This window comes from Procambarus clarkii, chromosome 28 (genome assembly GCF_040958095.1).
Source record: "Procambarus clarkii isolate CNS0578487 chromosome 28, FALCON_Pclarkii_2.0, whole genome shotgun sequence".
Taxonomy (NCBI): Eukaryota; Metazoa; Arthropoda; class Malacostraca; order Decapoda; family Cambaridae; genus Procambarus; species Procambarus clarkii.
This window is the reverse complement of record NC_091177.1, coordinates 34,637,180-34,655,049: the sequence shown is the minus strand read 5'-3', so window position 1 is coordinate 34,655,049 and position 17,870 is coordinate 34,637,180. Positions and strand designations below refer to the sequence as shown.

The following is a 17,870-nucleotide window of genomic DNA, read 5'->3' as shown; positions in this document are numbered from 1 at the left end:
TACTTTCCAACCAGTCTTCCTACAAAGAACGTTGCTTCTCATTCGTATGCGTTACCTAAGGCCAAAATCTGTCGTACTGGAAAAGAGAGGATTCTCGCAAAAGTGACGTACTGTCCCGTTTCTGCTTTCGGTCTTCTGGTAGGTTAGAAGAGGACACTTTAAATTGATAGTTTTTTGATGGCTCTTCCACATCACTTCCCTTCACATCCTTCCTGCTCTCCCATATCCCTCCCAGTCACACCATCCCTGCTCTCGCACATCCCTCCCCTTCACACCTCTCCTTGCTCTCTCCCATCCCTCCCCTTCAAACCCTCCCTGCTCAACCCCATCCCTCCCCCTTCACACCCTCCCCGCTCTCTCCCATCCCTCCCCTTCACACCCTCCCTGCTCTACCCCATCCCTCCCCCTTCACACCCTCCCTGCTCTACCCCATCCCTCCCCCTTCACACCCTCCCTGCTCTTCCCCATCCCTCCCCCTTCACACCCTCCCTGCTCCACCCCATCCCTTCTCCTTCACACCCTCCCTGCTCTCCATCCCTCCCCGCCACACCCTCCCTGCTCTACCCCATCCCTTCCCCTACACACCCTCCCTGCTCTCCACCATCCCTCTCCTTCACACCCTCCCTGCTCTACCCCATCCCTCCCCCTTCACACCCTCCCTGCTCTACCCCATCCCTCCCCCTTCACACCCTCCCTGCTCCACCCCATCCCTTCTCCTTCACACCCTCCCTGCTCTCCATCCCTCCCCGCCACACCCTCCCTGCTCTACCCAATCCCTCCCCCTTTACACCCTCCCCGCTCTCCCCCATCCCTCCCCGCCACACCCTCCCTGCTCTCCCACACCCCTCCGTCGTTTATCCACTAGGTGTCGGTCGCTGTTATCATTTTCGTCTCATGGAATAGTTTATCATGTGCAAAAAGTTATTACTTTGCTTCTTATCAATAATCTTCATATCCATCTTACATGTAGTTTTACTCTGTATCTTTGTCAACACTTAAGCATATAGGTACCAATATTATCAGTAAACACCTTGTTACACGTTCTCTATGTTTCCTATATTCAGTCATAGTTTAAAACGTAAATAATTCGTCGAACCACCAACAGCTCGGCAGGCCAACAACAGACTCTACCGTAAACTCATTTACTTTGATGTAAACATATTGTTTGTTGTAAACAGACCTCCACGGTCGTAACTGAGACACTGCTGTTTGAATATTGTGTTGCGTGCTTGCATTCATAATGCATGCACATTAAATAAAAATTTTGAGATTTTAATACTGATCATATGTTTTCTTTTTCATATACATTACATTTTAAATACAAAGGTGAACTGAAGCATAGGACAACTGAACTGAGACTCGGTAACTAGATCACATTTATTTAATGCATCTAAAATAACTATATATTTAAACGTCAAGAAAATCGAGTTAATTATAAAGTAAATACATTATAAAACTGAGTCGGAGGACAAGCGACGGAACTTGACTTTTTCCCATTTATTACGTCTGAAATAAGTCTGTTTTAAATCTTATGAAAACTGAGTTAATAGTAACGAATAATGCGCCTATAAGTCTTGAGAGGCGGGTCCAAGAACTAAAACCTGTCAATATTAATTACATAACACACTCCTTATTAATATATCTCCTGCAAATGAATTCACTACGACCACGATTTCACCCTAAAACGATGTGCACCTTAGTGGTAACTTTGGGACTAAGCTGTATTCCACCCGCATATTTTGTGCACCTTAGCGGCTACTTTTCCCAAAACAAAAAGTTGCTGCTATGGTATAACCTCGTCTACTATTACCAAGTCATTAAAAATTAATTATATATTTTCAAGATAGTAATATGGAATCAGATTAATATATGTTTGTATAAAAAGAATACCATTTACACAGCAGTGTAAATGGTGGAAACTGTTGTAAAGGAATGCTTCTAGTACATCGCATCCTTCTATCCTCAAAATGATAACAGTCACAAGAAAATAAGATACACCGTAAGTGGAAGAATAAAGCCAGAAAAATATGCGACAAGTTTCTTTTCCATTTAGGATAACCGACATGTTTGTTTGTGGCTAAAAGATAGCTGTTTGACAGAATTGGGCACATTGAGTTTACCACAGTATAAACTATCGTTTGTTTTAATATTAACATCTGCTTAAGTCCATAAAAATTGCATTTAAATCATCTGTCAAGTTACTAATTTCTAATTATAGTTATGACCCACGGAAAATCCAACATCAGTTTTGGATCTCAAGCAGACAGAATAAACTGACAGGTTAAGACGAAAGCTAATGAAATTGGAACGAGTATATTATTGGGATAATCTTCTCGCTATGTTACCAAATATTGCAGGAGAATTGAAATAATACAGGAGAAGGTCTGATGGATATAAAAATACACTTCAGGCTAGGAGACAACTATCTGCACTCCAGGAGGTACGGGACAACTATTAGCACTCCAGGAGGTACGGGACAACTATTAGCACTCCAGGAGGTACGGGACAACTATTAGCCCTCTAGGAGGTACGGGACAACTATTAACACTCCAGGAGGTACGGGACAACTATTAACACTCCAGGAGGTACGAGACAACTATTAACACTCCAGGAAGTACGAGACAACTATTAGTACTCCAGCATGTATGGGACAAGTATTAGCACTCCAGGAGGTACGGGACAACTATTAGCACTCCAGGAAGTACGGGACAACTATTAGCACTCCAGGATGTATGGGACAAGTATTAGCACTCCAGGAGGTACGGGACAACTATTAACACTCTAGGATGTACGGGACAACTATTAGCACTCCAGGAAGTAGTAGGAGTAGTAGGCATCCATCAGTCTCAGGAGACTATGGAGTTGCGCTCTGGTGTCGGCCTGGTCTGGAGTGGCCTCACCAGGGCGCAAAGCCAGGGCAGGTTAATTCAGGAGAGAAGCAATAAGGGACAACTATTAGCACTCCAGGAAGTACAGGACAACTATTAGCACTCCAGGATGTACGAAACAACTATTGGCACTCCTCTCAGTGTCAAGATCGGAAGTAGTGTGTCAAGATCAGCTAGGTCAGTGTCAAGATCAGCTAACTCAGTGTTAATATCAGCTAGCTCAGTGTCAAGATCAACAAAATGAAAAGGCTTTGGAACATGCTCTTGCTCAACACCGACAACATGTTATCATACATACAGATTCGAGAACCGCCATTGAAACCTTGCAACAAGAACACATGTGTGATAACATACATCTGACCCACACATGTCATATCATTAATGCAAACACTATCAGTAATATATATATATGTCATATCATTAATGCAAAAGCGACAAGGCCAACGGGTACTTATCAACTGGGTGCCAAGTCATGTGGGAATAATAGGAAATGACATTGCAGACGAAGCTGCAAAAATTTGCAACTAAGAGAAGAAATGTAGACATTTACATACCACAGAGTCTATCACAGATTAAGAAAGTAATTAGAAACAGAGCAATGCAAAAGATGTACAGTGACCACAACACAGCAGTTGCAACATCAGGATCTCCGGGTTGGTACAAGAATTCAACCAACTATGAACCACTTAGTTTGATGAAAGGGAGCAGTAGAGCAACAGAAGTGCACTTACATCGCATCAGGCTTGGATACCCATGTGCATGGGAAATAGGCTTACAGGTTCCGGAAGATGAGAGGAAATGTCAACACTGAGGAGAAATGCCCGACAGACCACTGGAACATTATCTAACACAGTGCACAGTTACAAACTCATTAATATTTCAACTTAGATTCAACAGAGCAGAAGCAGTTGTTAAACACATATGGCAAAATCTTACTGAAGCGACCATACGAGTAATAAATACTCATACTCCGCCCAAGTAAAACAGAAACAAGCAACACTTAGTGGGCCAGCCAGAGGTTTAGAGCCCGTGCAGGAATATCCCTGAAAAAAGAGCAAAATCATAGTCATGATCAGCTAGCACAGTGAGTTAGCTGATGCTGTGACTGAGCTAGCTGATTTTAACTCTGTGCCAGCCGATCTTGACACTCAGTACGCTGAACATGACACTCAGTTCAGTTAACTGCCCAGTGTCAAGACCAGCTAGCCCAGTGTCAAGACCAGCTAGTTCAGTGTCAAGATCATCTAGCTCAGTGTCAAGAGCAGCTAGCTCACTGACAAGATCAGCAAAATGAGAATCATGATGCTATCTCAGTGTCGTGTTCAATTAACTCAGTATCAGGATCAGCTATCCTAGTGTCTTGATCAGTAAGCTCAGTGTTAAGATCAGCTAGCTTAGTGTCATGATCAGTCCGCACATTTTCAAATTCAGTTAGCTCATTGTCAAGATTAGCTAGCTCGGTGTCAAGATCAGCTAATACAGAGTCATGATCAGCTAATTCAGTTCTAAGATCAGCAAGCTCAGTGTCAAGACCAGCAAAATCAGAGTCATGATCAACTAACTCTGAGTCAAGATCGGCTGGCACAATGTTAAGATCAGCTAAATCAGTGTGAGGATCAGCTAACTCAGTGTCAAGATTACCTAGCTCAGTGTCAAGATCAGCTAGCTCATTGTCAAGGTCAGATAGCTCAGTTTCAAGATCAGATAGCTCAGTGTTAAGATCAGCGTGTTCCGTGTCAAGATCAGTTAGATCAGTGTCTAGATCAGCTAGCTCAATGTCAAGATCAGCTGGCTCAGTGTCAAGATCAGCTGGCTCAGTGTCAAGATCAGCTAGCTCAGTGACAAGATGAGCAAAATGAGAGTCATGATGCTATCTCAGTGTCATGTTCAACTAGCTCAATGTCAGGATCAGCTACCTCAGTGTCAAGATCAGCAAGGTCTGTGTCAAGATCAACTAGCTCAGTGTCAAGATCAGCTAGCTCAGTGTCAGGATCAGCTAGCTCAGTGTCAGGATTAGCTAACTCAGTGTCAAGATCAGCAAGGTCAGTGTCAAGATCAACTAGCTCAGTGTCAAGATCAGCTAGCTCAGTGTCAGGATCAGCTAACTCAGTGTCAAGATCAGCAAGCTCAGTGTCGGAAATCTGACACTCAAAATAACATAAGTTACCCATTAAAGAAAAGGAGAATGGGTTATTCTGTGACGTCATCCAACAAGACGTATATTTATATTTCTCATCTCTTTTTAAAAAACAGTCTAGTGTTTAAACTTAATAAAAAAAATGTTCACTAGGACTGAATATAATTTCCAACTCCAAAAGTGCAGCTTGACGGCTTAGTTACTGTTAAAGAAAATCAGAAGTTGAACCAAAACATTGGCTCGAGGGGTCGGCACGTTCACCACAGAACTAGTAAACAAAACAACATGAGCTTTGTTGTTTTACAGAGTATCACAGAGAGAATTGTGATACTAGTCTCGCACGATAGACTTACTCTATCCCAAGAGAGCTACAACAGCAACACCTTTACCACACAACTGGAACACTGGAGTATCCGACTGCCTTATAACTTTTATTAATATTTGCACTTAAGTAATATTAGTTAGGTAGCCCGTTATGGAGATAGCTTTAAAGCTCAACCGAGTACGTACTCAACATTATACTTCCCTCTTATTCGTGTCATACCTGTGCCTTAATATGTTGGTGTGCTTTTACTAATGTAAAAGTGTTATGTTAAACATCCTAAACAGGAAATTGTGAGGGGAAGTTACTGAAGCAGACAGCTGGGTCCCAACATAATTATAGAAATTTGTTACCTTGCTGTACATCAAGCCTTGCAGGCCTCCAGATAGTCGCCATTACGTGGCACTCTGAGGCACAGGGCCACATCCCAATGTGATGCTACCATTACACAGCCTTTGCAGGCTACAACTACAGTATTAGATAAGGCCCTTTTGTGTTTTATACTGTAGATAGGTTAACTTTAAGTATAAGAGTAGATTAGACCACCATATGTGGTGTGATTTAAAATTTATATATTAAAGACTTGGTAAGCAATTTGTGGATTATGAAGGAGCCACCTCCAAGTGGTCAAAGCTACAAATTGTCCCCTCAAATGTGTGTGAAAAATTCTAGCAGGTGAATTAAAATATATACAGTCCACTAACTAACTAAGAACTAACTTAGAAGAAAAATATAATAATATTAAAGTCAACTGAAAAAATAAATTAAAGTAAATATCTGAATAAAAAATAGAATAAAAGAATGAAAAACTGCTAGGATTTTCCCACACTCAGTGTCAAGATCAGCTGGCTCAGTGTGAAGATCAGCTAGCTCAGTGTCATGATCAGCTAGCTCAGTGTCAAGATCAGCTAGCTCAGTGTCATGATCAGCTAGCTCAGTGTCATGATCAGCAAGCTCAGTGTCAAGATCAGCTGGCTCAGTGTGAAGATCAGCTAGCTCAGTGTCATGATCAGCTAGCTCAGTGTCAAGATCAGCTAGCTCAGTGTCATGATCAGCTAGCTCAGTGTCATGATCAGCAAGCTCAGTGTCAAGATCAGCTAGCTCAGTGTCATGATCAGCTAGCTCAGTGTCATGATCAGCAAGCTCAGTGTCATGATCAGCTAGCTCAGTGTCAAGATCAGCTAGCTCAGTGTCATGATCAGCTAGCTCAGTGTCAAGAACAGCTAGCTCAGTGTCATGATCAGCTAATTATGTGTTAAGATCGGCTGGCACAGTGTCAAGATCAACTAAAACAGTGGGAGGATCAGCTAACTCAGTGTCAAGATAAGCAAAATCAGGGTCATGACCAGCTAGCTCAGTGTCATGATCAGCTAACTCTGTGTCAAAATCGACTGGCAGTGTCAAGATCAGCTAACTCAGTGTCAAGATCAGCTAGCTCAGTGTCAAGATCAGCTAGCTCAGTGTCAAGATCAGATAGATCAGTTTCATGATTTAGTCAGCTCAATGTCAAGAATGTTGTGGTCGATGCAGGATATGTCAGGCGATTCTTCATTAATGAAGTGTTTTGCCACAGTTGGGTGAGTATTTAGCCACTTTTCGCACCAACTGCATAACCCTTGGGGCGTGGGGAAGGGTATGAGGGGACTCAGGGGAAGCTAAGGGGCCCAGAAGACTGAACATGAGCATATGTTTACACTGTGAGAGTCTGAGGGGGCGTTCAACCTGACTTAGCAGTCCGCCATCAAAAGTATATTTATGCCAAAAATTAGGCCTTCCATTGCTTATTTCTCACGTATGTCGCCGCCTTAACTTCCAAGAGTGGTGGGGTGTGTGGCTGAGCGTTGGGTACTGGGGTGGGGGTCCAGGGGTGACCTGGCCACCACTTGCAATATTATGCTGCCGTACGACAAAGATTTATGTGATGTAAACAGAAGGAATAACGGTAGAGGGGCAGGAATGGACCAGCTACCTGGTGCTCTGTCACCAGGTAGGGTCTAAGGGCTGTGGAAAGTTTGACCCGGCAATGTGGGTTGGACACGTATATAAGTGGGATTGGGTGGTTATAAATAGGAGCTGCCTGGCATGGGCCAATGGGCCTTCTGCAGTTACATTATGTTCTTATTTCTTAAGATCAACTAGCTCAGTGTCAATTTCAGGTAGCTCAGTGTCAATTTCAGGTAGCTCAGTGTCAAGATCAACTAGCTCAGTGTCAAGATCAGCTAGCTCAGTGTCAAGATCAGCTATCTCTGTGTCAAGATCAGCTATCTCAGTGTCAAGATCAGCTAGCTCAGTGTCAAGATCAGCGATCTCTGTGTCAAGATCAGCTAACTCAATGTCATGATCAACTAATTCAGTGCCAAGATCAGCGAGTTCAGTGTCAAGATCAGCTAGCTCATTGTCATAATGAGCTAGCTCAGTGTAATTATCAGCAAACTAAGTGTCAGGATGGGCTAGCTCATTGTCATGATCAGCTAACTACGTGTCAAGATCAGCTAGCTCAGTGTCAAGATCAGCTAGCTCAGTTACAAGATAAGCAAAATCAGTCATGATCAGCTGGTTCAGTGTCAAGATCAGCTAACTCAGTGTCACGATCAGCAAGCTCAGTGTCAAGATCAGCTACCTTAGTGAAATGATCAACCAGCTCAGTGTCAAGATCAACTAGCTTAGTGTCAAGATCAGCTAGCTCAGTGTCAAGATAAGCAAGCTCAGTGTTAAGATCAGCTAGCTTAGTGCCATGATCAATTAGCTCAGTATCAAGATCTGCTAACACAGTGTCAAGATCAGCTAGCTCAGTGTCAAGGTCAGCCAACTCAGTGTAAAATTCAGTTAGGTCAGTGTCAAGATCAGCTAATTAAGTGTCGTGATCAGCTAATTCAGTGCCAAGATCAGCACGCTCAATGCCAAGATCAGCAAAATCAGGGTCATGATCAGCTAGCTCAGTGTCATGATCAGCTAACTCAGTGTCAAGATCAGCTGGCACAGTGTCAAGATCAGCTAACTCAGTGTAAGGATCAACTCATTGTCAGGATGAACTAGCTCAGCGTCAAGATCAGATAGCTCAGTTTCATGATTTTTTTTTAGCCCGCTCAGTGTCAAGATCAGCTAGCTCAGTGTCAAGATCAGCTAGCTCAGTGTCAAGATCAGCGAGCTCAGTGTCAAGATCAGCGAGCTCAGTGTCAAGATCAAATAGCTGATTTTCATGATTAGCCAGCTCAGTGTCAAGATTAGCTTGCTCAGTGTCAAGATCAGCTAGGTCTGTGTCAAGATCAGCGAGCTCAGTGTCAAGATCAGCTAGCTCAGTGTCAAGATCAGCTAGCTCAGTGTCATGATAAGCTAATTATGTGTCAAGATCGACTGGCACAGTGTCAAGATCCGCTAAAACAGTGGGAGGATCAGCTTACTCAGTGTCATGATAAGCAAAATCAGGTTCATGACCAGCTTACTCAGGGTCATGATGAACTAACTCTGTGTCAAAATCGACTGGCAGTCTCAAGATCAGCTAACTCAGTGTGAGGTTCAGCTCAGTGTCAAGATCAGCTAGCTCAGTGTCAAGATCAGCTAGCTCAGTGTCATGATCAGTTAGCTCAGTGTCATGGTCAGCAAGCTCAGTGTCACGATCAGCAAAATCAGAGTCATGACCAGCTTACTCAGTGTCATGATGAGCTAACTCTGTGTCAAAATCGACTGGCAGTGTCAAGATCAGCTAACTCAGTGTGAGGTTCAGCTCAGTGTCAAGATCAGCTAGCTCAGTGTCAAGATCAGATAGATCAGTTTCATGATTTAGTCAGCTCAATGTCAAGAATGTTGTGGTCGATGCAGGATATGTCAGGCGATTCTTCATTAATGAAGTGTTTTCCCACAGTTGGGTGAGTATTTAGCCACTTTTCGCACCAACTGCATAACCCTTGGGGCGTGGGGAAGGGTATGAAGGGACTCAGGGGAAGCTAAGGAGCCCAGAAGACTGAACATGAGCATATGTTTACACTGTGAGAGTCTGAGGGGGCGTTCAACCTGACTTAGCAGTCCGCCATCAAAAGAATATTTATGCCAAAAATTAGGCCTTCCATTGCTTATTTCACACGTATGTCGCCGCCTTAACTTCCAAGAGTGGTGGGGTGTGTGGCTGAGCGTTAGGTACTGGGGTGGGGGTCCAGGGGTGACCTGGCCACCACTTGCAATATTAAGCTGCCGTACGACAAAGATTTATGTGATGTAAACAGAAGGAATAACGGTAGAGGGGCAGGAATGGACCAGCTACCTGGTGCTCTGTCACCAGGTAGGGTCTAAGGGCTGTGGAAAGTTTGACCCGGCAATGTGGGTTGGACACGTATATAAGTGGGATTGGGTGGTTATAAATAGGAGCTGCCTGGCATGGGCCAATGGGCCTTCTGCAGTTACATTATGTTCTTATTTCTTAAGATCAACTAGCTCAGTGTCAATTTCAGGTAGCTCAGTGTCAATTTCAGGTAGCTCAGTGTCAAGATCAACTAGCTCAGTGTCAAGATCAGCTAGCTCAGTGTCAAGATCAGCTATCTCTGTGTCAAGATCAGCTATCTCAGTGTCAAGATCAGCTAGCTCAGTGTCAAGATCAGCGATCTCTGTGTCAAGATCAGCTAACTCAATGTCATGATCAGCTATCTCAATGTCAAGATCAGCTATCTCAGTGTCAAGATCAGCTAACTCAGTGTAAGGATCAACTCATTGTCAGGATGAACTAGCTCAGCGTCAAGATCAGATAGCTCAGTTTCATGATTTTTTTTAGCCCGCTCAGTGTCAAGATCAGCTTGCTCAGTGTCAAGATCAGCTAGCTCAGTGTCAAGATTAGCTTGCTCAGTGTCAAGATCAGCTTGCTCAGTGTCAAGATCAGCTAGATCAGTGTCAAGATCAGCGAGCTCAGTGTGAAGATCAAATAGCTGAGTTTCATGATAAACCAGCTCAGTGTCAAGATTAGCTTGCTCAGTGTCAAGATCAGCTAGCTCAGTGTCAAGATCAGCTAGCTCAGTGTCAAGACTGTACTCCTCAACAATAGTTACCTTGCCGTTCCGCATGAACTTTATTTTTTTGGATTCTTCTGTGGGTGGAGTGAGGTAGGTGGCATTGTTGGTTGCCGGGTTGTTTTTCATCTCTGAGAAGGAGCAGTGATTCGTCAGCCAGGCCACCTGCTCCTCGTCCACCTCCTTCCCCAGGAAATTCGCCACTTGCCTCACAATGGCTGCCAGATCCTGGCCATGACAGTCATTGCAAAATCATGAAGTAAAACATTGTACATTACTCCCTGGATGCTTACAACATAGTAATATATTCAGAATGTAAAATTAAGACAATAATTCTTTTTGTAAAAACTCATAGTTTTGAAATACCTGTACATATTGTGAACGAGATGCTAGGAAATTTGGAGAGGAGAAAGTTATAAAAGTAAATCGTAGATATTGTGTTTAATTATAAGAACAGGGTATCGTTACCTTTTTCATGTCTTCGTAGCGGAGGAACAGAATATGTTCTTCGTGTCTCATCTTCCAAAAGTTAAGGACGTGACGCCAGTAGGGAGAGTAATACACTGCGGCCAGGAAAGAGTTAGCAGTGAGTCACCAGAACATATCACAACATTCCTGTTTCACTACCTTCCTCTCATTAAATACTCGGCATCTTTTTTTTTACCTAAACGTTAAATTAAAGTCTTGTTTATTATTTACATGTGTGAGTGCGAATGTTTCACAGTAATTTGTTTTCTGCTAAACATTATTTTCTTAGAAGTGGTGTTTGAACGTCAGATTAGATATGTTACGTACATATGCAAAACGAAACTCATAATGATGTGAAATTAAATAAAAATATTTTAATTTAAATCATGGTCGGAGATATTCCCAACCAATACAGTGCCAACTGTGCTCACAACAAGTAGATGTTCGTGATTGAAATAGAACATACCCCCCAAAAAATATAAAAACATTCACGAGTGATTTCAGATTTATTAATGTCTTTCACGATGACAGGCAATCATACTATTTCTTAGCATTCTAGATAATGTGCGACTGCCATCTCTGGATGACAGATAGTGGATCATTTGGGAGATAGTGAACAAATTTGGTTATTAGAATGATAGGTCGAAAGTAAGGTTATTTAACAATGTAAAAGTTAAATGGACACTAACAATGAAACGTACAAAAAGAAGACATTATTAATCTCTATTGCAAATAGAAGAAATGTTCAAGGCATATTTTAAAGCAATTTTTGCACTCATTGAAATCTCAAACTTGGCCTCGGGTCTACTGTTCATTTGTCTACTAGGGTAATACCCATCCAATAAACTAAGTCAGGTCTTTTTTTGAAGCACTCCAACCTTACCTGAAATATCAACTTGGTTGTTAGGAAATACATCTTAAGAATGGGTACTGCTAAATGGTTTTACAGGTCTACAGGAAAAAATTAAACAACTAGCCAGCGGAGAAAACAGGAAAACCCCGTCAGTATATTTTGAATCATTAGGAATCTCGTGTCACAAATATATGTCTTACTAAAGGAATTTAGAGTCCTATTTAAGTCAAATCTTTGTTGCATGAGCTCTGTGATCAATGGGATTTTGTTCCTCTCCTTCCACACTTGCCCTTACTAAATCACTTTCTGCTCCTTCCCACATCTCCTTTCCCCCCTGCATGCACACTCTTTCCTCCAATCTTCTCCCTCACTTTCCTTACATGCTCTTCCCCAGATTCCTCCCGCACTGTCCACACATCCGCTGTCTCCTCTCTCCTGTCTAGGCCATATTTCTCGCCATCTACCTAGGCCTCTCACTGACTATTGAAATAACAAAATATCACTTGTTGAGGGAATGTACATTGTCATATTTAGGATCAATAAGGTTAATAACAAATCGAGACATGGCACTGAATTCATGAGGAACATGAGAGTTCATGAAGAACTCTCCAGACACCAAACAGAACGCCTTGAAAGAAACCAACGTCATCTATACCTTCACATGCCCACTTGGGGACTGTCAGCCTCGAAGATCTCAGTATATAGGCAAGACAATGTCTCTTTCTAGGCGACTAACAATGAATATACAACAGGGCTCCGACAAGGAGCATATAATATCCTCACACAACCAGACCATCGATTCACAGTAGAAACAGGCCTCTCTTCCTGTCAGACTTGGGGCCCTCGGCATTCGCACACCAACTCAAATTGCTGTTCCAGCGTTTCTGTCCTTTTCAGTGGCATCTGACAACCTGGTGAAGGAAATCCTAGATGCTCTACATGCAGGTGACTTCCTATTAGCAACCCCAATGTCATCAACTGGCACGCATCTCACACCGAATGGGTCTCCAAAGGGTAACGAAGGACACTATAGCCGAACTGAAGGCAAAGGTCAACAAATTGATCGAAACTGTGAACGCCAAGAAATCCGGACTCCACCTGCCAAAGATTATTGGGGAATATAAGCCTGGGTACGCGTATGGAAATATCAAGACACATAAGCCTGGAAACCCACTTTGGCCAATCATTAGCCAGATACCCACACCCACGTACAGACTGACGAAGCAACTCAACGGCTTGCTGACTCCTTATGTCCCTTGCACCTTCAGCCTGAAGTCTCCAAAGGAATTTGTTGACTTACTGAGGGGAACACAGGCCACAGGGATAAGAGCCTCGTTGGACGTAGAATCACTGTTCACTAACGTACCTGTGGATGAAACAATCGGGATGATAGCGGACAGAGTGTATCATGATCCGGCCTGTACTCCTCTTGACATACAAGAAAACATTCTAAGGAAACTACTCCAAGCTTGTACTTAAGAGGAACCCTTCTTGAGCCCGGATGGGCACATGTATAAGCAAGTAGATGGGGTCGCCATGGGTTCTTCCCTAGGTGTCCTGTTTGCGAACTTCTACATGGGTACCATCGAACAAAAGGTCTCAGTCGACATGAACTTGAAACCGGCCATATACTGCAGATATGTTGACGACATTTTTACACAGGTACCTGATGTCAGACATCTGCAGAAGCTGAAGGAGGCATCTGAGTGGAATTCTGTGTTGCGTTTCACTTACGAGATGGAGAAGGATGGGAAGCTGCCCTTTCTAGATGTAACAGTCATAGAAAGGAGCGGAGGTTTCCACACTGCAGTCTACACTAAGGAAACAAACATAGAAATGTGATTCAATGCCAACAGCGACTGCCCAGACAGGTACAAGAGGAGTGTCGTTAATGCTTATGTCGACCGTGCTCTCAGCCACAGCTCAGGATGGAAGCAAGTCGATGAAGAACTCTGTAGGGTAAGGCAGGTCCTAGTCAACAACGGCTTCTCTAATGGTTTCGTTGAAGACATCATAAGAAGGAAGGTGAAACGCCACGCATCCTCTGAAGAGACATCTAACACAACACCTGTACCCCCTATTAGACTATTTTACAGGAGCTTCTTTTCCACAGCTCATAAAAAGGAAGAAAGGGTCCTGAAAGATATTGTTAGTAGAAACGTTATCCCTACAGACAAAAATCAGAAGATACAACTGACAATTTACTATAAAACCAAAAAAACGGCCAGCCTACTCATGAGAAACTCTCCTGACACAAAGCAGAACGTTTTAAAAGAGACCAACGTCGTCTATGCCTTCAAATGCCCTCTTGGGGATTGTAAGCCTCAAAAAACTCAGTACATAGGCAAGACAACAACATCACTTTCCAGGCGTTTAACGATGCATAAGCAACAGGGCTCCATTAAGGAACATATAATCTCTTCCCACAACCAAACCATCACCAGAGAAATCTTAGCAAAAACACAGAAATCATCGATAGATACAGCGATAGCAGGCGGCTCGACGTCTGCGAGGCACTACACATCAAGAAGTCAACACCAGCAATCAATAGCCAATTAATGCACAACAATATTCAACCCACTTCAAGACTCCGCTCCAATATAGAAGCATCAAGAAATATGGGCCAATAAAAATAGGCCTTCTGCAGAGACCTATCTTTAATACCCATTGTTTCGTGTCCTGTCTTGTGTTAAAAGTTTATTTTCACCTCATCCAAAACTATTGTAACATGTCACCTCCCCCAAATGTAGGTATAAAAAACTCGAATATATATATATATATATATATATATATATATATATATATATATATATATATATATATATATATATATATATATATATATATATATATATATATATATATATATACATAATTTATAATTTGTGATTCTAACATAAGAGCATTATTTGGGTTACAACAGAGATTAAACCCCAGAAAAAAAAAGTAACACGATAACCAAAAAACAATTGTTACTAAATTTTATGCCAAGAAGTCAACCATATACAACATATTTAATATGAATGCAGGAGAGCTGTAATACATTTCATATCACAGATTAAATAAAACCCTATAAGACTCATATAATAGCAATAACAGGCGACTTCTTACTTTTATCGTCGAGAAATATGTCGACAAACTGGTTGATTGTTCCATGGAAACCTTGATGCCTGACGGAGTGGAAATAAAAGGAGACACAGGCATCACGTGGATCCCGGCACACGTACACAATCTGCAGAAGAACATTACACACTCAGAACCCTCTCCAACTTCTACACCATCAGTCCCTGCACCACCTGACACATTACACAATCAGTGCCTGCACCACCTGACACATTACACAATCAGTGCCTGCACCACCTGACACATTACACAATCTGTGCCTGCACCACCTGACACATTACACCATCAGTGCCTGCACCACCTGACACATTACACCATCAGTGCCTGCACCACCTGACACATTACACAATCAGTTCCTGCACCACCTGATACATTACACCATCAGTGCCTGCACCACCTGACACATTACACAATCAGTTCCTGCACCACCTGATACATTACACAATCAGTGCCTGCACCACCTGACACATTACACAATCAGTGCCTGCACCACCTGACACATTACACAATCAGTGCCTGCACCACCTGACACATTACACAATCAGTTCCTGCACCACCTGATACATTACACCGTCAGTGCCTGCACCACCTGACACATTACACCATCAGTGACTGCACCACCTGACACATTACACAATCAGTTCCTGCACCACCTGATACATTACACCGTCAGTGCCTGCACCACCTGACACATTACACTATCAGTGCCTGCACCACCTGACACATTACTCCATCAGTGCCTGCACCACCTGACACATTACACTATCAGTGCCTGCACCACCTGACACATTACACCATCAGTGCCTGCACCACCTGACACATTACACCATCAGTTCCTGCACCACCTGACACATTACACCATCAGTGCCTGCACCACCTGACACATTACACCATCAGTTCCTGCACCACCTGACACATTACACCATCAGTGCCTGCACCACCTGACACATTACACCATCAGTTCCTGCACCACCTGACACATTACACCATCAGTGCCTGTACCACCTGACACATTACACTATCAGTGCCTGCACCACCGGACACATTACACTATCAGTGCCTGCACCACCTGACACATTACACTATCAGTGCCTGCACCACCTGACACATTACTCCATCAGTGCCTGCACCACCTGACACATTACACTATCAGTGCCTGCACCACCTGACACATTACACCATCAGTGCCTGCACCACCTGACACATTACACCATCAGTTCCTGCACCACCTGACACATTACACCATCAGTGCCTGCACCACCTGATGCATTACACAATCAGTGCCTGCACCAGCTGTCACATCACACTAGTGCCTGCACCACCTGACACATCACACCATCAGTGTCTGCACCAGCTGCCACATCACACCATCAGTGCCTGCACCAGCTGCCACATCACACCATCAGTGCCTGCACCAGCTGTCACATCACACCATCAGGGACTGCATCAGCTGCCACATCACACCATCAGTGCCTGCATCAGCTGTCACATCACACCATCAGGGACTGCATCAGCTGCCACATCACACCATCCGTGCCTGCACCAGCTTATCATCACACCATCAGTGCCTGCATCAGCTGTCACTTCTGGGGTGTGAGTTTTCAGTTGCATATTGTCCTGGGGACCATTCAGGCTTGTTCGCATTTGTGTTCCTCACGTGTGCCCCAAAGAATGAGGTAATTTGGTAAAATGCTATGCCCAAGATTACTATCCGAGTGCCGGCGGTGGGGTGGTTCAAATAGCCTCGGCTATCACCTCATTATGTCCGGTCGTGATGGTCAAGTGGATTAAGGCGTCTTGTACATACCAGTTGCGTTGCTCCTGGGAGTATGGGTTCGAGTCACTTCTGGGGTGTGAGTTTTCAGTTGCATATTGTCCTGGGGACCATTCAGGCTTGTTCGCATTTGTGTTCCTTACGTGTGCCCCAAAGAAAGAGGTGATTTGGTAAAATGCTATGCCCAAGATTACTATCCGAGTGCCGGCGGTGGGGTGGTTCAAATAGCCTCGGCTATCACCTCATTATGTCCGGTCATGATGGTCAAGTGGATTAAGGCGTCTTGTACATACCAGTTGCGTTGCTCCTGGGAGTATGGGTTCGAGTCACTTCTGGGGTGTGAGTTTTCAGTTGCATATTGTCCTGGGGACCATTCAGGCTTGTTCGCATTTGTGTTCCTCACGTGTGCCCCAAAGAATGAGGTGATTTGGTAAAATGCTATGCCCAAGATTACTATCCGAGTGCCGGCAGTGGGGTGGTTCAAATAGCCTCGGCTATCACCTCATTATGTCCGGTCGTGATGGTCAAGTGGATTAAGGCGTCTTGTACATACCAGTTGCGTTGCTCCTGGGAGTATGGGTTCGAGTCACTTCTGGGGTGTGAGTTTTCAGTTGCATATTGTCCTGGGGACCATTCAGGCTTGTTTGCATTTGTGTTCCTCACGTGTGCCCCAAAGAATGAGGTGATTTATTAAAATGCTATGCCCAAGATTACTATCCGAGTGCCGGCGGTGGGGTGGTTCAAATAGCCTCGGCTATCACCTCATTTTGTCCGGTCGTGATGGTCAAGTGGATTAAGGCGTCTTGTACATACCAGTTGCGTTGCTCCTGGGAGTATGGGTTCGAGTCACTTCTGGGGTGTGAGTTTTCAGTTGCATATTGTCCTGGGGACCATTCAGGCTTGTTCGCATTTGTGTTCCTCACGTGTGCCCCAAAGAATGAGGTGATTTGGTAAAATGCTATGCCCAAGATTACTATCCGAGTGCCGGCGGTGGGGTGGTTCAAATAGCCTCGGCTATCACCTCATTATGTCCGGTCGTGATGGTCAAGTGGATTAAGGCGTCGTGTACATACCAGTTGCGTTGCTCCTGGGAGTATGGGTTCGAGTCACTTCTGGGGTGTGAGTTTTCAGTTGCATATTGTCCTGGGGACCATTCAGGCTTGTTCGTATTTGTGTTCCTCACGTGTGCCCCAAAGAATGAGGTGATTTGGTAAAATGCTATGCCCAAGATTACTATCCGAGTGCCGGCGGTGGGGTGGTTCAAATAGCCTCGGCTATCACCTCATTATGTCCGGTCGTGATGGTCAAGTG

At 43.8% G+C, this 17,870-nt stretch overlaps 1 protein-coding gene across 1 annotated transcript in view; it reads right to left on the bottom strand.

Moving 5' to 3' along the window:
• Window positions 1-17,870, bottom strand: part of LOC123755061 (luciferin sulfotransferase) — a 61,518-nt gene that overhangs the window by 3,282 nt on the left and 40,366 nt on the right. The window contains exons 5-7 of the mRNA XM_045737524.2: window positions 14,774-14,894; window positions 10,810-10,904; window positions 10,381-10,569 (exon numbers count right to left, since the gene is read on the bottom strand). Of these exons, the coding sequence (XP_045593480.1) occupies window positions 10,381-10,569; window positions 10,810-10,904; window positions 14,774-14,894 (405 nt within the window). The remainder of the gene's footprint in view (window positions 1-10,380; window positions 10,570-10,809; window positions 10,905-14,773; window positions 14,895-17,870) is intronic.